This window comes from Microtus pennsylvanicus, chromosome 13 (genome assembly GCF_037038515.1).
Source record: "Microtus pennsylvanicus isolate mMicPen1 chromosome 13, mMicPen1.hap1, whole genome shotgun sequence".
In the NCBI taxonomy this organism is placed as follows: Eukaryota; Metazoa; Chordata; class Mammalia; order Rodentia; family Cricetidae; genus Microtus; species Microtus pennsylvanicus.
The window spans coordinates 83301228-83323872 of NC_134591.1; the positions used below are offsets into that span (position 1 = coordinate 83301228).

Consider the following 22645-nt stretch of genomic DNA (forward strand, 5'->3'; position numbering starts at 1 on the left):
TTGTCAGTCTGGGAGGCTGGTGGCTTGTGTGCTATGCGTGAGGCGGCCTGCATCTCGCTGGAGTAACTAAGCCAGACCCATCCACCACAAGCTTTGGCTCTCAGAACCAGGTGTGGGACAACTTTAGCCACAGTGGGTTTTTATACATGAGGTTGTTAGATGTTTTAAGTAGTAAACTATTCTTGGAGGAAGCTTTTGTATGTCTTCTTTTCCCCCATCATGCTGGCTCCCAGTTGGGCCCTAAGTGCTTGTGACTGCTTGGGGCCCCTACCTCTGTCCACGCTGATCCTCAGCCTCTCCACACTGAAGCCTCACCCAGGGCCCACATCCCTCTCACACACCCTAGGGGATACTGCTGACCCCTGGGTTTCATTTTACCCCACTGCTCCAGGGGCCAGGTTGGCAAAGCAGAAATAAGTGAGTACTGACCCCAGCACCCCCACATCCAGATGGCAGAGACCGGCCTTCCCTCTTCCCAATGAAACAGCACAAGAGACATCAGAGAGAAAGTGCTTTATCTGCTGGCTGTTCGCAGGCTCAGCTCCTCAGTCGCACGCGCCAGGAGTAGGTGGTGAGCACACGCTGGTGCCGGCGCACCACACACGTGTAGGTGCCTTCGTTGACTGCGTTGGCAATGATGCTCAGCTGTGCCTCGCCCAGGGCCAGGTAGCCGGGGTAGGAGAACTCCAGGGGCTCCTGGTCCTTGTACCAGCTGCAGGGGGAGGTTCCTGCATCCCTACCCATGCCAAGGGCCCCAGGATATACCCACAGGGGCACCCCAGGCAGCCCCAAGCCCCTCTGGACATGCCTGCCCAGTGCTGTTCACTCACTATACTTTGCCCTTCTTGCGTAGGATCTTCTGCCCACAGTGGAAGGTCATGTTCCTGCCCTCTTTGACCAATCTCGTTTTCATTCTGGTGGGTGGTGTGGTGGCGGCCACAGTGGGGAATGGGAATTCTGCTCAGAGAATGGTGAAATGCCACGTCAGTGCTTAACCCCATCAAACCAGGCTCACGAGAACTCCCACCCAACCCCATCTGAGCCTCCATCACCATAGCAGAAGTCACAGCTTCTGGGGCAGAGCCTCTTCATGAGCCTCTGATGGGTATCGCAGAATCCCTTTCGTGCCCAGGATGTACACCCAAAGAGCCGGTCCAGGCAGCCTAATAGGAGAGCAAAGCAGCATGGCTCAGAGCTTGCCTAGAGCCCTCCCATCCATCTGACACCCACCTGCCCCAAGGCACCCACCGTAGAGTCGGTGTAATCCCCACAGCTCATCCTGGGACAGTGCCTTCCAGCCCCTCAAGGTGGCGTTGATGTGCATGAGCGCCTGCTCTTGCTGTGAGTGCATCAGTCCTAGCGCATGGCCAATCTCGTGTGCCGCCACATGCACCAGGTCTGTGAGCCATACGCCTGTGGGCCCCATGGTTAGTGCTTGGGAGCCCTCAGCCCTTCCGCTCCCAGTCTTGCTCTTGGAGGCCCAGCGCTGATGGGGAAGCCCAGCTGCAAGTCACCCTTAGCCCACAGCCAAGGAAGATAAGTTTGTTCCCGGCCTAGGCTGTGAGCTTGGCCCTCAGGAATGCAGCTCCAGCTCCCTCTCCAGCGGCTTGGGGGGAGGGGATGGAGGGGGGGGAGGAGACAGGCCTATGAGAACCAGAATTCCTCTCAAATATTCAGCCCCAGGAAATCCTTCCTACCCCAAAGCCCTCTGTAGCCTACATGGTGGAGAGATTGGGGCCCCAGGAAGAGGCCAGACCAAGGAGTTGGATCACCTTTCTTCCAGCTGTAGCGCGTGGGGCCCAAGACCCAGTACTCGCTGTCATCAAAGTGGATGCCCCCGTGGGGTGGGAAGAAAGCGTGGGCCAGTTCACCTGTGGGGCCATCAAAGCAGTGGTGCAGGGCAGAGACCAAGCAGTCGGTGTGGTTGACCGGGTAGAAACCTAGGAAGACAAGGCTGCGGTCACACCTGTGGGGACCGGGGGCGGGGCGGGAGCGCTTCAGTCACCCACCCACCTATCTGGAGGTCGCTGGGATGCTCGGGGGCCACTTCACGGAAGCGGAATGGGGAAACTTCACTCCACATGCGAAAGGCGGCAGCCAGGCCCTTCCTGGTCTCCTCCGGGTTTAAAAGGTTCCGGGGAAAGGAGAGAATCCTGGGGGTGGGGTATTGAGAGTTAGTGTAGGAGACGGTGTCTGCGGTGCGGCCTGACCACCCGCCCGCCTTCCCGGGGTGACACCTGTAGGTGAGGTTGAAGTGGTTCCAGCGCAGCCTGGCCGGTGTTAGCGTGTACCGGCGTCTTCGGGGTACCGGTATGGTCAACAAGCTGGGAACCTGGACAGTGGAGACCCCTGAAGGGTCTGGTGCGTCTACATTTCTCTTCACGGGAAAAAAGTGGGTTTGAGGAGGCAGGAGAAAGAGTCTGTGGTTCCCAAAATAGTTGCTGAGAGCTAGCTTGTTAGGCAATGGAGTGGGGGAAATTGCGAATGAACCCTCGGGGTTTTTTGCTTTCCCACACTTAATGAGTTGCTTTTACTCGCTTTGAGAGAGGAGAGTTCAAGGCCAGCCTAGTCTACGGAACGAGTTCCAGGACAGCCAAGGCTACACAGAGAAACCCTGTCTCCAAAAGAAAAAGAAAAAAAAGGGGGGAGGGGGGAGTTGTTCAGAGCTACACGAGGCAGGCTTGGTGGCGCGTGCCTTTCATCTCTGGAGGTGGAGGTGGTCTACAGAGGCCAGCCTGGCCTACAGAGCGAGTTCCACAAGTAAATCTACACTAAGAAACCCTGTCTCAAATAAATAAATAAATAGCCAGTGAGAGTGAGCAGAGCTGGAGACGGACCCTGCCTCCCACCAGCGACCCCTGGACACACTGATTGAGGATGCCTGGAACTAAGGACTCACACGCAGGCCCACACGCCCCCTTACAGATGGGCCCACTGATTGACAGACCCTCAGATGCGAACCAGCTCACCGCTGCACTCCAGACGGTCTCTGCCGGCGCCCGTGGCCACTCCAGCAACACCAGCGCGGAGAGAAAGCACAACCCGCTCAGGACAGCCCCGAACCAGCGGCCCTGTTGTACAGCACCCGATACCTCCAGATGGACGCAGGCTGGGCAGCCCATGGCACACTTGCTATCGGATCAGGGCCTCAAGGGGCAGCGCGACGCAGGGACTTGGGCCGCAGAGTTGGGGCGGAGTGGGAGGGGGGTTGGCGACGAGCGGCTCGAGTTACAGCCCTCGTGGGGCGAGGACCCGGCGCTGGCCTGTGAAGTGAAACAGCTGGCCCGTCCGGAACGATCCTCATCCCTTAGGGGGTTCCAGGAACCAGGTCTTAGGGTCGGTGACAGTGGCCTGAACGCCCGCCCTAATGATGGGGGATGTCTATCAGAACGGGAGAAACGGCTAGGAACAAGTAAGGCGCCAGGGCTAAGATTTGGGGAAGGGGCATCAATTGCTCCCCATGCCCACCTGGTTGGGGCTGAATGACTTTTTGGCTCACAATGAGTCCGCGAGGGAAATCTCGGTTTTGGTCCCCGCAGTGACTGAGTGGAACCAGGACACAGAGAGGGGAGTGCAGAGGCAGGGGACGTGGCAGTGAGAATATGGTGATTGAGCGGGGCAGACGGGAGAGACTGCAGTAGAGAAGGGGCCTCAGGAAAGACAGGGCGTAGGAGGTCTGTGGGGGTCCTTAGGACATCTGGGAAAGGATCTACTTGGAGCAGAAGGTGCTCTTGGATCAGAGCGGGAGGTCTGGGGAGAGTGCCAGGACCCGGAATTTCTGCTCAGGCTTAGAGGGGAGGGGGTTACAGAAACAAAATAAGGCACTGAGTGTGGTGGCCTGGTAGAGTTCTGGCTTGGGGAGGGGGTGTAGAAGGTTAGGAGCGATGGTCCGAGCCCTGAAGGGTAGGTAGACCTGGCAGCCGGTGGCTGTACTGGGTGTGTGCCCAATGAGCGTGGCATGGTAACTCAAGTGATGCCAGGCCCAGCTAAGATCTCCAGGGCGGAGCAGACTGGGTGGGTGAGACACGGAGAGCAGGGGGTAAGAGCCTGGCTGAGGAAGGAGGGGCTCCCAGCCAGACGCCTTGTCCCTCCCAGTCTTCCATGCCGGCTTTGGACCCTGGGTGACAGCAACAAATGTACTGGCCAGCAGTCAGCGCCAAGCTGCCCGGAATAGCTGTGCTGGAAGTTCTTGAAAAGCGTTAGCCATCTGCCCTCCTTTCATTACTAAATATTTGTTCCAACAAGTGGACCCTTTCTTGCGTCTTCCCTCTGCCCCTGATCAACTGCCAAGAGCCTGGCAGCCTCCTACCCTCTCACTCCTGAGCCAGGACCCTCTGAAAGGGGAGACTGCTTTGGCCAAAATCCAAATAGTCTAAGTTCCGCCCGGGGGGGGGGGGGGCGGAGGAAGGGACGGGCACAGGGGCAGAGGCAAGTACGATGGGCCCCCATGGGGGCGAAAACAGGGCCACCCTAAGCCTTTTGGAGCACCGTGTGGGTTCCGGGACCCTCTTGTGTCAAACCACAGCCAGATCACTCTAAGTGGTCTGTACGACAACCAGTGAGTGTTCCTGACCTACAGGCAGCCTGGGGCTTCATGCGCTGTATGTGTTTTGGGGGTGGGGAGAGTTTGCTGGGAATGGTGAGGATCGCTGGGGCCTGCCCAGCATCGCTAGGCAAGGAGCAGGCAGCAAAGTCCGAGAATCTTTTTATAAAATACACGTGTTTTGTTGAAGGGTCTGGGATCCGCCACGGTGTGCTGAATGCGCTCACACGAAGATCTGAATGCGGTCGCGGATGGGCTGGCGGCAGATGGGGCAGGCGGTGAGAGCAGCGCCACAGGGCGCGCATGCCCCGTGGCCGCACTGGAACACTAGGCGGATGTGGCTGTCGATGCAGATGGGGCAGGTGATGCGCTCCTCCATCTGCCGGTAGCGGCTCTGGAGCTCCTCCACCAGCTGCCGAGGAGGACCGGGTACCTGGATGGTGTTTACCACCTCTGAGCCATCTGTGGGGTGAGGTGAGTGGGCGTCAGCCACAGCAGGTGTGAAGATTGGGTTCCGGCGAGAGGGTGTGCGTGCGCCAAGCCCCTCCCACACACCTGGGCGCAGCTTCTTGCTGATGGCCACCTGGCACCTGATGCACTTCTTCATCCTCCGAGCGCACTCTGCCAGCAGGGGCAGCGGACCGTTAGTGGGGCCGGGCCGGACGAGGCGGCCGGGCCACCCTGGGCCTCCACAACCTGCACTCACCCTCACACACGGTGCGGTGCTGACACGGCGAGAACAGAACCAGCAGCGCCAGCTCCGAGCACACCAAGCACTCGGCAGCTTCTGGCCCTGCCGTGCCAGACACATGCAGGTTCGTCACGGTGTTAGGGGTGCTCAGCACGTGCCGGGGGCCCGGGGGCACACTCCCACCGCCACCTGCCTGTCGCTCCCTGCAGTTGGAGGAGGGGGCTTGAAAGGACCCGGTGGCCTTAGCAGTGCCCCCCCCTCCAAACCCCCATTTTGGGCTCACCGGAAGCGCTGGGCACAGCCCTGCAAAGCCTTGAGCACTCGGCCTTCCGTGGCCAGGTCCAGTGGGCTCCTGCCACGGTGGTTTGCGTAGCTCACGTCAGCACCCTCCAGTGCCAAGAAGCAGGCCACTGCCGCGCCTACGGTCAACTCTGTGCTGCCTGGGAGGCCTGAGGCCTGTAGCTGAGCGGCAGAACGTACAGATAAGGGCGGACACCCACGCGGATTTGAGGAAAGCCTCTGCTGACCCAGAAATCTGAACAATGGGGCACGCACACACCCCTTCTGGGCTAAGGCTTCTGGTTCTAGGAAGAGTGGAGAAGACAGGCCCCAAAGGTACCCTTCGCTAGGTAGGTGTAGAAACTCTGAGACCCTTCATCCTCTCGTCCCAACCAGACCCCAACCCTTTTCCAATTGGCCTAGATTACAGATCCTGAAACTGAAGTCCTCCAAACTGCCCCACTGTCCAGAAATCCTGGTTCCCTATAGCACAGTGGGAAGTGGAAAATCACCCAGGCCCTCCTTCCCAGCCCCTCACCCTTGACAGCAGCTGCAAGGGCCCTGGGTCCCCCCCAGCCCTGTCAGACACCAAGGGCAACAGCTGGTGCCGCTGCAAGGCGATGTGCAGGGCTGTGTCTCCCTCCTCATCCTCAGTGTTGACGCTGCAGCCGGCATCCACCAGCAGCGGAACCAGCCCCACGTGGGCCTGCTGCACAGCCAGATGCAGCGGAGACTGAAGCTTCCGGTTGCGCACGTTCACATCGCAACGGCCCTGGGGAAAGGGGGTGAGGCAGGGCTCAGTTTCCAGACCCCGCCGGGTCTGGTTCCTGGCCTGTGGGTGGCCCAGGGCCCCCTGCACCCACCTCTCGGATTAGGACCTGGGCCACCTCACGGTGGTCATTGAGAGCTGCCAGGTGCAGTGCGGTGAAGCCATCCTCCTTCTTGGCATCCACCAGCTGCCGTGCCCGTGCCAGAATCTTTCTGACTGCCCTGTAGGAACAAGGAGGTCGGTCTGTCCAAGGTCTTCTGCAGACCTGAGTGCCCTCAGTAGGGACAGCCTGGCACACTCACAGCACATGGCCCTTGAGGGACGCATGGTGCAGCAATGTAAAGCCCTGGCTATTGGTAGCAGTGACATCGATACCAGGCACCTCGGTGAGGACTTCAACAATGCTGCTGGCACCGGCACCTGCAGAGATGGCAGAATGCAGGGGCGTGTCCGCGTGGGCATCCTGAAACAGACGGCGCTGGTCACACACAGGGTGCCTTTGTCCAAGGTCAAGTTGCTTCCTTGACCTAGGGCTGGTGAGCGGCAGAGCGTCCAGGGACTCTCACTCACCGGCAAGTTGACATCACAACCACGCTCACACAAGGTCTTTACCACCTCTAGGAAGCCCCTCTGCACAGCCACATGCAGGGCTGTGCTGCGTGTGCCATTTCGAGCGTCAACCCCACATCCTGCACTCAGGAGCACCCTTGTGGCCTCAGGCTGGTTCCTACGGGAAGAAATGGGAAGATTTGGGGTCACCCTGTTACGCGCACACTGGCTCTAAGGTTCATTCCCAAGAGGACCCACCCACCAGCCTGCCCAGGCCTCACCCCAGAGCTGCGTAGTGGAGCGCAGTGTTGCCCTCATCGTCCAGCAGGTCCACACTAGCCCTTGCCTGCAGCAGCAACTGCACCAGCTCTACCTGGCCCAGGTAAGCAGCCACCTGGAGGGCGGTCCTGCCCTGGTTCTTGGTGTCCACCTGTGCAGAGAGCCAACACATGAATTCTAGGCCCTGTCCCCGCTGGCTCTTGGAAGGGCTGGGCGGAAGCTTGCCTGCTCTGGGTGCCTCCGCAGTAGATCCAGAGCCCGGGCTACATTTCCCAGTGCAGCCTCTACTACCAGCCTCCCTGGATGCTCTGGGTCACTCTTCTGGGTCCGGAGCTTGTCCAGGGCCACACTCAGTGAGCCTGGGGGCAGGGTTGAGGTAAGTGCCGGCCAGGGGCTGCCCTTCCTCCCACCGGCCACTGAGGCTGATGCCGCACTTCTGTTCTCTCTGGCACGCTCAGCCACGTCCAAGTTGGCGTCTTCCTCGGGCCGGTAGGCCACTAGGCAGGAGGGGCTAAAGGTCCACCGTTGACCGCCGACTGCCACACGCAAGTTTCCGTCTCCAAACACCTTCAGCACTTTCCCCACACGGCCCAGGGCCTGGGGAGAGGTGGGGTCACAACAGGTTGGAAGTGGAGCAGACAGCAGCTGGGGGTGGGGACAGACGTGGTGACAGCAGACGGTAAGACTCACGGGAGCCATGTCATCCGTCCATTCGCCATGTCCAGCCTGGAGTCGCTTCACAGTGTCAAGGTCATCGATGACCCGGACCACATCACCCACCCAGAAGCTGTTGTGCTAGATGACAGAGAAGCAGGTAAGGGGAGTCCTCCAGCTACTTCTCTCTACTCAGGATCATGCACGAGGGCTCCTCCTGCTTTGGAGGGCAAGCAGATCTAACCTTGACCCCAATTCCTGCCTCAAGTACAACCAAATGGCCTGGCTGGTCAAGGGCCTCAAGTGACCAAATCAGCCCTGGGTGGCCAGCCTGAGCCACAGGGCAGTGGGGTAGCAGCAGACCAGACCAAAGCCAGCTCTAGAGATCTGTGAAGGCCTAGACCTGTTTCCAGGGCACCTACCCACTGGTCAGACCCAGGAAAAACCTTGAAGATGGAACTGGGTGAAACCCTAGGGTGTCAGCACAGGGCCAGGAGGTAGAGTAGGGCCTGTTACAGGGAGGGGGGTCCTGCAGGGAATCTATGCCTACGACCTATGCACTTGTGTGCAGAGCGAAAGCCTGAACGTTGCCTGTCCTGAAGAATCCTCCTCTGGCCCATTCTGTCCCTGCTTGGACAGCCCCACCTGTCTGGCACACGTTCCATCCCACAGTCCAGTTTTCCAAACAGCTTTCACAGAATCTGCCCAAGCTGGTCTCCTGTGGCAAACCTCCACCTCTAGCCTACAACAGCACCTTCCTTTTGTTCTCAGGACAGAGCCCCTGGCCCACAGGCTCTAGTCTAAAATGTTGTCTATACTTCATTCTTCTGTGTGCTTCACACTGGATTCCCTTCCTGGCTTCACCTCCACCCACCAGGCTCTCCCCTTCCCGCAGGTTGCAGTCTTTAATGGGAAGGCTGGTGCCCTCGTCCTGACTAAGCATTCCCAAGACTGAACCGGTATATGGAAGGAATTAGAGAAGCAGTAAGTGGGGCTCAGCCCAGCTCCCTAGGCACCTTGGTGAGAGCCCCAGGGTGGAAGGTCCAGCGGGTCTCGTGGTTGAACTGCACACGCACGTCCCCACGGTCTGTGATGCGGTGCACGGTGCCCATCTGTCCGATAAACTGTGGCGGGTCACGGAGGCTATGGCTGGGTCAGGCTGGACTCTCGGGGCAGGAAGAGGGATAGGGGTCCAAAGGACTAGGGGAGGAGGGGACATGGGGACTCAGCAGAAGAGATGGCTCACCTCCGCCATCCTAGGGTTCCAGCCACCGTGGCCTTCTTGCATGTCCCTTAGGACGTCTGTGTCCAGCAGACACTTGACCTTGTCCCCACGCTGGAAGGGCTGGCCATCGACACTCACCCTGCGCTGAAGCTCTGCTGGTTTGCCTGGGGGAGGGTGGCAGGCTAGGTCTCAGGAAGCAACCTGCCCCCGCCCGTCAGGACAGGCCAGCGTAATATGGGTACAGCCGGGGCAGGAGGGCAGCTGGTGTCATGGCCCCAGCCCCATACCGAGCTTCGGGAGGTGCTCCTTGTAGTAAAAGCCGCCAGCCGCCTCCCCAACACACTTGAGGTCCACCTTGCCCTTGTGGCCCACGCGGTACACGTTGGTGGTTCCATCTGCCCACGTCACGCTAGCCACACTTCGGCCTGTCTCCACATCCCAGCCACGGATGTCCACCACGCGGCCTGTCTTCCCTTCCCCACCTGGGGAGACAGGATGTACATCAGCAGGCAAAAGTGCCTCAAGGCTAAGCCATCCCCAGTCTCTCCTCCCTGTCTTTCTCTGGCCAACACTCACCATCTTGGGAGCCCCATTCCCAGTCAGGGCCTCGGACCACTTTTGCTCCCTGAAAGATGCCCCTCAGTGGAATTCGAGGGAGGCCCTGTCGGGGACTCAGTGAGACCCTGCAAGAGAATGAAGCCTGAGCCGTGCAGAGCGATATGACAGCCAGTTCTTGCACTGGTCACCCCGTCCTTCTATCCTACAGGGTCTGTAGAACAGGAACTCTGGATTCCGGCCAAACTGCTGTCCTTGAATGGCCTTCCCAGGCAGCCTCCACACTTTGGGAAAGGGGACAAGCTATTCAGTGTCTCTGGGTTCAGACGCCTTCACCGGTACCAGGCAGGGACTCTCGGAGCAGTCTATGTGATCATGATGTCCATGTCTGCTGCTTTTAAGGTAGCAGACAGCAGCCGCCCTGACCTCCTGCTGGCCAGAAGAGGGAACCTCTACTACACTTCTCTCCACACAGAGGAAAGGTCAAGAGATCAGAGAATAAAGGATGGGAGTGCCTTCCCAAGTCCTCCATCCTTATCTCTCTGCCTCGGGCCAGGGCCACTCCCGGCTGTGCCCATGGGTGGGCACCCAGGGTGAGCTGTCCAGTGACAAGCCTCCTTGCCAGGCCTGGCCCCATCAGGGGATGCTGTATGTTTCAACAGCCACTGCTATTTACGTGGGTAACACAGAGGCCACCTTCAGTGCTCCAGGCTGCAGCTGCACTGGAGTCTGCCTGCCTGGCTTTAAGAGCGAGGTATGGGGAAGCCCCATCCACAGCACCCACTTCACCATGTGCCTGGAGAAAGCCCTCAGTGAGGAATGGAGGCGTGTGATTCTCAGAGCTGGAGAATCACTTGACCCTGGCTATTCTCCCAGGAAACTGCAGGGTGAGCTCGCTAGGTACTTTTTGGAAGTAACTCGGCCAGAGGTCAGGGCCTGGCTCAATGTCAAAAGCACCACTCAGAAGGCCTCAGGGAGGTGGGCTGTGGCCTGGGGGACTCACGGGCGTGAGTGGGATGTCTCGTAGCGCTCGAAGGCGTGGGTGAGGTCATGTTTGTTGTGCATGTAGCACTGCGTACAGAGGTCATAGTCAAAGCAGACACGGCACTTCCAACGCATGCCACGAAGCCCGTGTTTCTTGCAGCAGTCACAGATGATGTTGGGGTGACGGATACCTAGGTGTAGGGTGGGGTACGTGAGGACCTGCTGGGTCTCCAGTCACCCGGGCAGCCCCACCCACAGCTGGGCATCACCACACACCGATCTGGGCGTTGTCATAGAGCAGCAGGTCATGGGCACCTTGGTAGCCAGCTCGATAGTTGGTACGTGTGCCCTGGTCCCACTGGACAACAACTGTACGGTCGGGGGTCGAGGGGCTGCCATGGCGGCCAAGCTCCACCACGGTGCCCACACCGCCCTCACCGCCATCCTGCTGGCCCCACTTCCAGTCTGTTCCGCGTACCACACGCATGCCCACCTGCACACCTGCGTGGGGATCCAGGTCCATGGTGAGTGGGGCTGTTCAGGAACCTGTAACAGAGAGCACGCTCAGTCTGTGTCAACATGTCATACACCAGGCTGATCACAGGACACGTGTTGAGACGGCCACCTGGGGGAGAAGGATGGATCAGGAGTAGAGAAGACAAAGCCAAAAGAACAAAGAAGAAAGGGCAAGGGAGGGCAGGCTGGGAAAGCCAGGAAGTTCGTAGGAAATGCGGGAACCCCCACCACGGTGACTCTATGGGAGTCACACTGCCTGAAAGGAAGGAACAGAAGTTGGGAACATTGTAAGTGGACAGGCACAAATGGTCAGAGACTGAACCTGGCACTGTGGCCACAGTTAGTGGATCTGTTCCCAAAAGTCTGCATGATGCTCCATCAGCATAAGTAACTTTAAAGCTAGAGGTGGACCGGTGTACACTTTAACATCAGCACTCAGGAGGCAGAGGCAGGCGGATCTCTGTGAGTTAAAACCAGCCTGGTCTACACAGTGAGTTAAGGCTACATAGGGAGAGCCCGGTCTACAAAGATAAAATTAACTACCAGGCATGGTGGCACACGCCTTTAATTCCAGAAGCAGAGGCAGTGAATCCTATGAGTTTCAAGGCCAGCCTAGCCTACACAGCAAGTTCCAGGACAGTCAGGGCTACACAGAGAAACCCTGTCTCAAAAATTGTGTAATTAATTAATTAAAAATAAAACTAATAAACCAGACGGTGGTGGCACACAACTTTAATCCCAGTACTTGGGAGGCAGATGCAGGCGGATCTCGGTGAGTTCGAGGACCAGCCTGGTTTACAAAGTGAGTTCCAGGACAGAGAAACCCTGTATCAAAAAATCAAAATAAATAGACTGGAGAAATGGCTCAGAGGCTGGGAACACTAGTTGCAGTTTCAGAGGTCCTGAGTTCAATTCCCAGTACCCACATGGTGGCTCACAACCATCTAAAATAAGATCTGGTGCCTCTTCTGGCCTGAAGGCATACATGCAGGCAGAACACTGTACACATAATAAATAAGTAAATCTTTAAAGTAAAAAAAAGAAGCAAAGACTATTTTTCTGTGCAGCTCAGTGATATGTGGGACTAAATTAGAGAACTGTTGATTCAACAAGATACCATGAAGCAAATGGGGAGATAACCACGTGAGAGAAGATGCTTGCAGTGTTCACAATCCACAGAGAACTACCTCAAGTGTACATGAAAATGCCAGACAAGCTGGGAATGGGCAAGACAAGATTCTCTGCTCAAAGGATAGGGCAGTAAAGACACATAACATCTTAGGGACCTTCTCTGGTCCAGGGGTGGTGGTGCCTTTAATCCCAGCACTCGGGGTGCAGAGGCAGGCAGATCTCTGTGAGTTTGAGGCCAGCCTGGTCTACAAGAGCTAGTTCCAGGACAGGCTTAAGCCACACAGAGAAGCCCTGTCTAGAACACAAAAAAAAAAAACAACAAAAAACAAAACAAAAAAAGAAAGAAAATAATAAATAATAATAAATAAATAATAATAAATAAATAGGATGAGAAATGACAGCGTCACAGTGCAGGCGTCCTCGTCATTTCTCATCCTATTTAAGCACAGGCCCTGAAGCAGAGGACTTGCTTAAATGGACACCAGCAGGCCTGGTCCAGGATTCACCTGGTTGGGTGCAGCTGAAGACTATGACAGCGTCCTGTCAACTACAGCTGGGGGTTCATGGCCATTCTCAGTCATGGGACAAAGGTCAGATTGTTAAGTGAGCAACAGGAGGAAGACAGCACACACCAGCCCTCTGCCTGGGCCCTCCTCCAGGATTCCTGTCTTTCCCCAGACTGACAGCCTCTGGCCTGTGCAGTTCAAGAAGCATTCTCCACTCCCCACCATGAAGCCACAGATGAGCAGTAAGGAAGATCAGCAGCCCTGCCTGGCCACATACACCAGCTGAAGGCTGGGTATCTGCTGGTAGTGGCCTGCACACCACAGGCTATTCCAGAACCAGGCACAGGAAAAATTCCAACATCACTCAGAACTCATGTTGTGCATGGGGAAATACCACACACAGACTCTGGGTCCACATCTCACCGTATTCTCAGGAGCACGAGTTTCCCAGCCAGCACAGCCTTGTGCAGATTTTTTAAGATTCTATTATTTTATGTGTGTGAGTGTTTTGCTGCATTTATCTACACCACATGGGTGCAGTGCCAGGAGAGGCCAAAAGAGGGCGTGAGAGCCCTTGTGACTGGAGTTACAGTGACTGAGACACATCATGTGGATTCTAGGGATTGAGTCTGAAAGGGCAGGCAGCATTCCTAACCACTGTGTCAGCTCCAGGTCCCTTCTGCAATTCTTATGCCAGCACACAGGTCCAGGACTGCAGGGACCACAGCAAAAGCAAACAGGCAGTTCATGAAGAGACTATGAAGAGCCTTCCCACACAGCTGGGCTCTGTGCTTCAGGGGACCCCCCTCATCCTTCCAGGGACCTTGTCTGTCTTCTCTTTAGCTCACTCCTCTCCATGGACTCCAGAGTGCCTGCTAAGATGTGGCAAGAGGGCCTGATGCCAGGGTAAATCCTTCCTTCTTCCTCTTTCTACAGGAGGGACAACCCATAAAGAGACCTCTTGGTGAGAATGTTCAAAAGTGGTGCTAGTGAACCCCAGACTGGGGGGGGGGGGGTAATCTGTGGTCAGCTAGCCATGGCAACTGGCTCTGCTCCTCTACGGTCTGTATAGCTCACCTCCTGCAGTCTCAGGAGTCTGACACAAGGGGACCCAGAGCCCCCCTCAATTCTACACAACTCCCTTTGATCAGGCACTTTAGTCCCAAGTCTTGGGGGGCAGCCACCAAGTCCTTTCACTGCCACACGGTTAGTCTGACTAACCATGTCTAGTTAGACCCAGCCTTGCCAGAATCAGCAATGACTGAATAGCTAGGATGGGTGAGACACAAAAAAGTAGGGAGATTAGGGAGCGCTGTGCTTGGCTCCTGTAATGACTACAAATTCTGTGGTTTTGATGGCCCAAATGGTTCAGGTCCCTTACACCCAAACACTGCATACTCACTGCAAGCCAGACACCAACTGGTGCCTCACCTTGCGTGGAGGTCCATTGGTTAACTCAACTCCACTGCCCCTCACAGCTGGGAAGACATTGAGAAGACTGCATTCCCGTTCCAACAAGAACACAGCTGTTTAGCCAGAGCAAGGCTTGCTATAAGAGAACCTTAGACTCTCAACAAAAGTAGGCAGACAGATTCAACTGGTAGCTTTGATAGTGGGGGAAACCCTGACAGCCATCCCCTGGACCTGGCCAGCACTGCAATAAAAGTAGAAAAGTAAAGCCAGGCATGGAGGTGCACACTTGTAATTCTTCCATTTGGGAGGCTGAGACAATAGGCTCCCAAATACAAATCTGCTCAGGGCAATGTAGCAAGACCTTATCTCAAAAGAGCATGGGAAGAAGGAAAAAAGGAGGAAGAGGAAGTGAGAGAGGAAGAAGGAGGAGACGGTCACTCTAGAGCTGTGAGGCAGGCCTCTGTTTCTGAAACTGGCCTTTCAGCCACAGCTTTTCTACAGGATAATGGCTGGACTTGATACTGGACTTTTTGCAGACATGGAGTAGGGTGGGCTTCAAACATGCCAACAAACATAACCCCTGTGTGGCCCTGCCTTCAGGAGAACAGGCAGAGGTCATAGAGCTCAGGTGGAGGCTACCCATCAAGGTCTAAGAGCATCAAGGCCGGGCCTCAACCAATGACTCCACATGGAGTAGCAGGAATGCTACCAGGCATTCCCGACGGTCAGTGGTCTGCAGTGACCAACATCTACATCACCATCACGCCTGGTTAAGCAAAGCTCTCCTCGTCCCTGGCCAGTGAACTTCCAGTCTCAAGAGCAGGCCAGCAAAGTCAGAACAGAACCAGATAGAATAGAGCAAGGGCTTTCTTCCCAGAACCACTACCTCAATGCCTAAGACTGCCCTGCAGGAGCAAAACTGTGGGCCATAGACAAGAGTCAAAACATGACTACTTTCACAGGCTTTCCGCTAACACTGGGCCATGTGAACACTAAGAGTGCCCAATACTGGTGGCACATGCAAATTGGAAGCCTATGTCCCCCCCCACACACACACACTACCTGTACCTTGGAGGTCTTACGGTCTTTGCTTTGGAGGCTGCACTCTCCCCTCATCTTTCAAGGTATTATCTGACTGGGGTCTCCTTACCTGAGCTGGGTCTCTGGGAATGCCCCCCGCCAAAACATAGTTATTGTACAACCAGACAGGAGACAGGGTTCCTGGACTTCAAAAACAGCTGGATATAGCCTTTTGTGAAACTGTTAGAAGACCCAGTGGTTTTCTCTCCCCTCTCCCTCCAGGCCTCCCTGCCTGGTCTCTACATTATCAGCAACCTACCATTCTCATCCCGTTCCTTAACCTGTGATGCCACTATCAGAACAGAAAAGGTCACCAGGAGTACCTGGAGGGGTGGGTGGCTGACGCAGAACAGAATAAGATGACAGAGACAAGATCTACACAGACCGTAGGAAGGTTTCCACTCTGGACTCGGCTCTTGTTTACATCCATCTAGGAGGCCTTCGTCTTTGGATGGCACAGGACCCTGACCACAGTGAAGGGGCCCTGTCTACCTCATGATTAACAGAGAGTGGTGGGGACGAGTCAACTTCAGAATCCAATTTTCTGACAAAGGTCTCATCCCTTGAGCTTACTAGGCAATTGACCAAGTAAAGCCCAGGGCAGAGTCAAGAAGGAAGCTGGCCTTTAGCATCCTGGGTGCAGCACCAGGCCAGAGATGATGAAACTACTGTTCCAAGCCTCTGGACAAGCCCACGAAGAGGCTGCACGCCTGAACAGCCATTCTGCAAACCTCAGGAGAGTCTACACCCAGGGTCCCTGGAAAGAGAAGCCCCTGAAGAAAGGTAGGACTGGAGGCCTGTCTTTTTTTTTTTTTTTGGATTTTTCGAGACAGGGTTTCTCCGTAGCTTTTGGTTCCTGTCCTGGAACTAGCTCTGGTAGACCAGGCTGGCCTCGAACTCACAGAGATCCGCCTGCCTCTGCCTCCCGAGTGCTGGGATTAAAGGCTTGCGCCACCATTGCCCGGCCTGGAGGTCTGTCTTGAAGAGGAACAGCCCCCTCCTCTGGGATCCATGCATCCTCCAGGGAACTTACTCCCACCGCCCCTTTCTTGACCTTCCCCTGCAGTGATAGCTAATCCTGGTGTCAACTTGATGACCCCTGGAAGTCACTGAAACCCAAGCAGCTGGGCACACCTATGAGGGATTCCCTTAGTTAAATTGTTCGAAGTGGGAAGACCTATTTTTAATCTGGATCTTTTGAGCTTGGATGATCACCTTTACACAGCCATGCCTTCTGCTTTTGCTCTTGCCTCCCTGCTCTTGATATCAATTCACTTGTATTAGAGCCCACTTCTTCATGATTTCAACATATACTGCATACCAGCTGAGACATCCTGCCTCATGGAGAGAAGAACTACTGGATTCTTGGACTTTCTGTTAGGAGAAAATCATTGCTGGACAGCTAGAGCACAGCCTGTAAGCTACTATCCATCCGTCTGTCTGTCTATCTATCTCTCTATCCATCCATCTACCTACACACACACACACATACACACACACATATATATTCCTCTTAAGAACCCTGACTGATACCCCTACCACAACCCTTCAACAACTACCATAAGCCAGTGCTTTCCCACTGAGGAAGAATCCTCTGCTCCCAAAGAGTGCAGGAGCCTTGCAGGAACCTTGGCCTTGTGTGTGGAAAGGACATAGGGTCTGAAAGCCAGCCCCAGAACAGTCGAAGAGCTGCAACCACTGAAGTCCAGGCATGCAAACAAACTTTTCTTTTAAATACACATTAAATATCACCAAACTCTGATAGACATCATTCTTCAGGATGCTGAAAACCCCAATGTGTTATGGGTACCACCATCTCAGTAGGAAATTTACCTAGAGTTAATGGACTGTTGCCTTGGCCAGAAATACTGGGCTTTGCCATCAGACATAGCCATGACCCTGGCAAGTATCTAAACACCCCTAGAACTGTCGCGATGCATGTTTACAATTACCGTGGGGGGTGTCAGAGCATGAGGGTTTGGTTAACAAACATGCTTCCGCAGAACCAGAACTCACCTTAGAACACACAGAAGCCTCTGGTCAGCATCCCAGGCATTTAGTTGCTACTTCCTGGGCCACAAATTTTCTCAGCCACCACAACTTCCTGTGGAAAACTAGCAGCCATTGCCAACATGGAACACAGCAAACCGAGCAGGTAGGCAGGGAACCAGGCTGGGGAAAGACCATTTTAGAGGCAGATTTACACACGGTATTTACTACCATGCCCAGACAGTGGCCATTGGGACTGCTGTTGCTACTATGTTCCATCTTTTAAGAAACACACTTTTCAAACAATGCATCCTCTTGTAAGGAGGGCCTGCATGTTCGTCCCAGCCGCCCGGATAGCTTAGTCCCCAAATAACCATATAGAAATTGTGTTAATTAAAACACTGCTTGGCCCATTAGTTCTAGCCTCTTATTGGCTAACTCTCACATCTTGATTTAATCCATTTCTGTTAATCTGTGTATCACCATGTAGCAATGGCATACCCGGAAAGATTCAGCATGTCTGACCCTGGCAGTTCTAGGGCGGCTCTCTCTCTTTCTTTTTCCCAGAATTTAGTTCTGTCTTCTCCACCTACTTAAGCTTCACCCTATCAACTAGGCCCAAGGCAGTTTTTTAATTCATTATCCGATAAAAGCAACACACAAACAGAAAAAATTCCTACACCAGTATCCCTGGCTCGCCTGGAACTCACTATGTAGTTCAGGCTGGCCTGGAATCCATTTCAAGTGCTAGAATTATAATCATGTATGTCCAGACAGAATTGAACATCCCTCAATAGGTCAGAAGTATCAGGACTGTGGGGCGGGGGACGCTGTCCCTTATCACATGACTATTTTACTGGAAATCCCCACACAGCCATAAAAAAAATTAAATCATGGAGCTGGAGAAATGGCTCAGCGGTTAACAGCACTGACTGCTCTTCCAGAGGACCCGGGTTCAATTCCCAGCACCCACATGGCAGCTCACAACTGTCTGTAACTCCAGTTCCAGGGGATCTGACACCTTCACACCAATGCACATAAAATAAAGATAAATACATCATAAAAAAATTAAATCGTGTTTATTGTGAAAGTTAGCAAATTGCCTTTATTCAGATGAAGTTACATAGAGACCACTCAGGATTCAAGCCTATCTCCCTACGCCTCTGGTGGTGCCTGGGACACTGCTGGATTGAAAAATGCGTGCAAAAACTGGTGCAACAGAGGCTCCTACTGGGTACAGGTGGACATCCTAGGCGCCAGTAGGACAAAACAAAGACTGTCAGCCTAAGACACAGAGACCAGGAAACCGCATCTGCCCTGCGTCCAGACATCTGCTTGGGGACATCCATTACGGTTCAGGGGTATCATGGCTGCTAAACTCCAGGTACACTGCAGCTCGGGGTTCACCACGCTGCCTAGGGCTGACCTTGGCTGGGGGAATGACATTCAGATACTTGTTGCACAGAAGCAACAGGCCAGAGAGGAATGTGAAGATAGGAAGCCTACTATGAGGAGCCAACCTTGCTCTGTCCCCAAGCCTGCTGGCTCATCAGGAACCTTCCTGTCACCTCTGCTTTTCTCATTGGTTCTGAACCCAGAGGAGGCAGGAAGGACGATTCCTCACTGCCCAGTCCACTCAAGTACATTTAGACACAAACACAAGCGTTGACATAACATCAGATGGGCATCCGCAAGGAGAACGAACCAAACCCAAACTGTCAGGCCACCGTCATCAGGAGCTCACCTGTCTGGAGGTCCAGTGTCCCCCACCCGCCTTGAGAATCGGGCAGCCCTGATGCTTGGAGATTTAGGACTGGCCTCCTCCGGGCTGACCTTCCGTGAGAGCCCCTGGAGATCCAACCCTGTGGCCAAGGGTGCGCACAGTTAACACCCGAGAACAGAAAAGGCCGCCGCTCGCCTTAAAAAAGGTTCCCAGGGGTTCGGCGGCTGGGACCCGCTGCATCACCCCCACGCACCGAGAACGCGCACCGGGCACGAGCTGTGTCCAGGGGCTCAGAATCCAAAGCCTGCTGCAAGCAAGGGCCAAGGACGCCCGCCCAAGCCACAGCCCGGTCAAGCGGATCCGACCCTCTCGGCCCCGTGCCACCCACCCCGGGCGCTGGGAGGACGCCCGACCCGGCCCCCCCACTTGCCCTGAGTTTCCGTGCCCGTCGGCCCTGGAACACCGGGCCCCGAGCAGCGCAGAGGCTGACAGCCGATCCTCGGCTCGCCACAGAGGCGCCAGCTGCACCGCGCCGTCCTCCGCCCCTCAAGAGCGCCTGGAGGGGCTGCCTCTCCCGCGCCAGCCCACCCGGCTGCCCCACCACCACAGCCCCCGACTACGGTCCCCGGCCGCCGCACAGGCTGTCGGGAGCTGTAGTTTGCGGCTCCCGGACTGGGGGCGGGGCAGACGGCTCCCAGGAGGCCCCGCGCGTGACGCAGAATACTTCGGGCTGGGAGGCGGGGCAGACGGCCCCGGGAGACCCTCGCGTGGCGCTGACGGCCGGGGCGTCTATGGCCGGTGGGAGTTATGCTTGGCTAAAGAAGAAATTGGAAAAGCCCGCGTCCCCGCAAATGGGGAGAGAACAGGGTCGGCGGGAGTGGGCACCGAGGAGGCCAGACGCGCTAAGTCGCGCCCGGAAGTGCGTCTGGGCGGAGCCCTAGTGACCCCGGTCTGCGCAGAACGTTTCCCAGGACGCTTTCAGTTGCCTTGGAGACAGAGCTTTAGCGTGACCAGCCGAGGGAGTAGGTCTCAGTCTCCATTTACTGGCAGGCAGCACCCAATTACAGGAAGAGTCATAAACTGATACCACCCAGGGACAGGCTAGCATCAAAGGGGAACTATCTGATATCCCAAATACCCCAACCGTTAGGTAAGACTAAGATCACCAGGTAGATGTCATTGAGCCCAGCACACACCTATGCACCTATTCCCTTACGCCAAGACACCCCTAGACAAATGTCAGTCAATCAGGGTCTTGAACCATGAACATCCCCTCACCTCTACCCTGCCCAGATTGGGCACTCTCCGTTCATATGACTGCGCTGGACACAAAGAGGGTCCAAGCGCGAGCTCTTTGCTTTTGCATACTGACTTGGACTCCTTGGCGGTCTTTGGGGGACTCTGTGATCTAGGCATAACATCAGCCACTCTCTAGTTCGTTTATGTGGAGGGTTGGTTGGTAGGCTAGTTGATTTTTGAGATGGGTCTCACTAAATAGTCCTGGCTGGCCTGAAATTCATGTGTAGCCCAGGTTAACCTGCCTCCTCTGCCCCTTTAGCGCTAGGATTAAAGGTAAGCCTAACCCAACTGTTTTTATGCAGTGCCAGGTGAAATAGCACTGAGAAGGAAAGAGACAGGGAATGAAGAACTTGAGGCAATGCAAGGCAAAGGCAGGCAGATCTCTGTGAGTTTGAGGCCAGCCTGGGCTACTAGAGGTAGTTTTAGGTCAGGCTCTAATGCTAAACAGAGAAACCTTGTCTCAAAAAAAATAAACAAAAAAGAAAGAAAGAGAGAGAGAGAGAGAGAGAAAAGAAAGGAAGAAAGAAAGAAAAGAAAAGATGAAAAGATTCAATTAATGGCTCAATTCGTTTCAAAGGTTCAGTCCATTATCATCATGGTGGGGAGCATGGCAGCATGCAGGCAGACATGGTATTGGAGAGGTAGCTGCCTCTAGATCAGAATACAATAGGAATTCGACTGAGACACTGGGTGGTATCCTGAGCATAGGAAACCGCAAGCCCTGCCCCCACAATGAGAGACACACTTCCTCCAATTATGCCAAACCCACTCCAACAAAGCCACATCTCCTAATCGTGTCACTTCCTGTGAGATTATGGGAGCCAATTCCTTTAAATCTAACATGGTGTCTCAATGTAAGTCAGAGACTGGACTGGAGGCTGAGAACAGGGATGGCTACCACCTATGCCTACCAGTTGTGGACCAGCATTGCACCCCCATCATGACAAGATTGCCAAGATGTCACTCAGTGGAGGATCTTTCAAGGGACTGAAAGACCTTGGGAAATAAAGATTCCATGATGAAGTTGGGCTAGGTTTGTAGCTGAATTATAAGGTGCTTGCCCAACTCACCTGAAGGCAGAACAAGTTCCAGGCAAGTTAGAATTACAGGGTGAGATCTCAAAAAAGGGTGGTGGGTGTTAGAAGGACAGAGAGTAGAGGAGGGAGAGGGAGCTAGCTGTATACACACACACACACACACACACACACACACACACATATATGTATACATATATACAGCTAGCTCGGGACAGTGAAAATTATATAGAGAAACCTTGTCTAATAACAAAAAACAAAATGCAGACTCCTTCTTCTCCAAAAGGTATTTGGTTACAACAGCTCAAATGGAGTAAGGCAGTTATCTAAAAGACATTAATTCACTGTTACAAAAACATACTAGCGCTGGGCGATGGTGGCGCATGCCTTTAATCCCAGCACTCGGGAGGCAGAGGCAGGCGGATCTCTGTGAGTTTGAGACCAGCCTGGTCTACAGAGCTAGTTCCAGGACAGGCTCCAAAGCCACAGAGAAACCCTGTCTCGAAAAACCAAAAACCAAACAAACAAACAAAAAAAAACCATACTAGCGGCTCCAGAGACTTTAGGTGAAGAATAATTGCTTAATAGGTGATGGGTTTCCTTTTGATGTATTGAAAATGTTTTGTAGATATGGGGTTTGTACAACTTTGAAAATGTAGTAAATGCTAATGAACTGTATTGTTAAGATGGGTAATTAATTTTTTTTCTAGACAGGTTGGTCTTCTGTACCCCAGGCTAGGCTCAAACTCTCTATGTAACTGAGGATTGAACTCCTTCCACCTCCCAAGTTTTGGGATCACGGGAACACACACCTTGCCTGGTTTATGCAGTGCTGGGGAATCAAACCCAGGGCTTCATGCATGATAGAAGACTACTGGACCCACTGAGCTCCATCCCTAGTTCCAGAAAAGATTTAATTTATTTTTCATTATGAATAGGTGTGTATGTCTGTGTGTATGTGCACACATGTGCACATACCTGTAGAAAACAGGTGTCTGAGCCCCCGAAGCTGGGGTTACAGGTGGTTGTGAACTGACTGAACTCAGGTTCTCTGTGACAGCAGTAAGTGGTCTTAACCACTACACTATCTCTTTAGCCCCGAAAATGGCTAATTTTATGTTTGCAAATCTTTTTTCTTTTTTTCCATGATATTTATTGAGCTCTACATTTTTCTCTGCTCCCCTCCCTGCCTCTCACCTCCCCTCTTCAGCCCTCCCCCAAGGTCCCCATGCTTCCAATTTACTCAGGAGATCTTGTCTTTTTACACTTTCTACTTCCCGTGTAGATTATATCTATGTGAGTCTTTCTTTTTTTTCTTTCTTTTTTCTTTTTGTTTTTTTCTAGACAGGGTTTCTCTGTGGCTTTGGAGACTAGACTGCCCTGGAACTAGCTCTGTAGACCAGGCTGGTCTCAAACTCACAGAGAT

At 54.3% G+C, this 22645-nt stretch overlaps 2 protein-coding genes across 15 annotated transcripts; both read right to left on the reverse strand.

Moving 5' to 3' along the window:
- Positions 1–515: 515 nt before the first annotated feature.
- Positions 516–3310, reverse strand: Mmp23b (matrix metallopeptidase 23B). Its single transcript, XM_075945064.1, has 8 exons — positions 2970–3310; positions 2238–2377; positions 2014–2153; positions 1773–1940; positions 1249–1413; positions 1053–1163; positions 831–957; positions 516–712 (listed from the first exon to the last, which is right to left on the reverse strand). Exons 1-8 carry the CDS (start codon positions 3120–3122, stop codon positions 538–540), a joined length of 1179 nt encoding a protein of 392 aa, XP_075801179.1. The 5' UTR covers positions 3123–3310; the 3' UTR covers positions 516–537.
- A 1382-nt stretch (positions 3311–4692) lies between these two features.
- Mib2 (MIB E3 ubiquitin protein ligase 2) lies at positions 4693–19582 on the reverse strand. 14 transcript variants are annotated; one of them, XM_075947198.1, is made up of 21 exons: positions 19317–19560; positions 18908–19025; positions 17191–17346; positions 11022–11074; positions 10548–10719; positions 9566–9672; positions 9277–9471; positions 9011–9153; positions 8781–8876; positions 7801–7905; positions 7545–7707; positions 7336–7469; positions 7113–7261; positions 6853–7009; positions 6585–6745; positions 6377–6503; positions 6052–6285; positions 5518–5696; positions 5250–5437; positions 5099–5164; positions 4693–5005 (listed from the first exon to the last, which is right to left on the reverse strand). In XM_075947198.1, exons 5-21 carry the CDS (start codon positions 10661–10663, stop codon positions 4767–4769), a joined length of 2559 nt encoding a protein of 852 aa, XP_075803313.1. In that variant the 5' UTR covers positions 10664–10719; positions 11022–11074; positions 17191–17346; positions 18908–19025; positions 19317–19560; the 3' UTR covers positions 4693–4766. The 14 variants fall into 14 exon arrangements, with proteins under 14 accessions (XP_075803313.1, XP_075803312.1, XP_075803305.1 ...); XM_075947197.1 differs by having other exon boundaries at positions 8781–8888; XM_075947190.1 differs by having other exon boundaries at positions 10805–11074.
- Positions 19583–22645: the final 3063 nt, after the last annotated feature.

Bases quoted from the DNA above. Each gene is read 5' to 3' on its own strand.
- Mib2 (XM_075947186.1), bottom strand. From the start codon at position 11,051: ATGGACCTGGATCCCCACGCAGGTGTGCAGGTGGGCATGCGTGTGGTA. The intron at 9,472-9,565 runs GTGAGTGTTGGC...CTGTCTCCCCAG, and splicing joins GGAATGGGGCTCCCAAGATG to GTGGGGAAGGGAAGACAGGC. The intron at 5,165-5,249 runs GTGAGTGCAGGT...CCCTGCTGGCAG, and splicing joins GCACCGCACCGTGTGTGAGG to AGTGCGCTCGGAGGATGAAG.
- Mmp23b (XM_075945064.1), bottom strand. From the start codon at position 3,122: ATGGGCTGCCCAGCCTGCGTCCATCTGGAGGTATCGGGTGCTGTACAA. The intron at 2,378-2,969 runs GTGAGCTGGTTC...TTTCCCGTGAAG, and splicing joins AGACCGTCTGGAGTGCAGCG to AGAAATGTAGACGCACCAGA. The intron at 1,414-1,772 runs GTGATCCAACTC...TGGGGCCCACAG, and splicing joins GCGCTACAGCTGGAAGAAAG to GCGTATGGCTCACAGACCTG.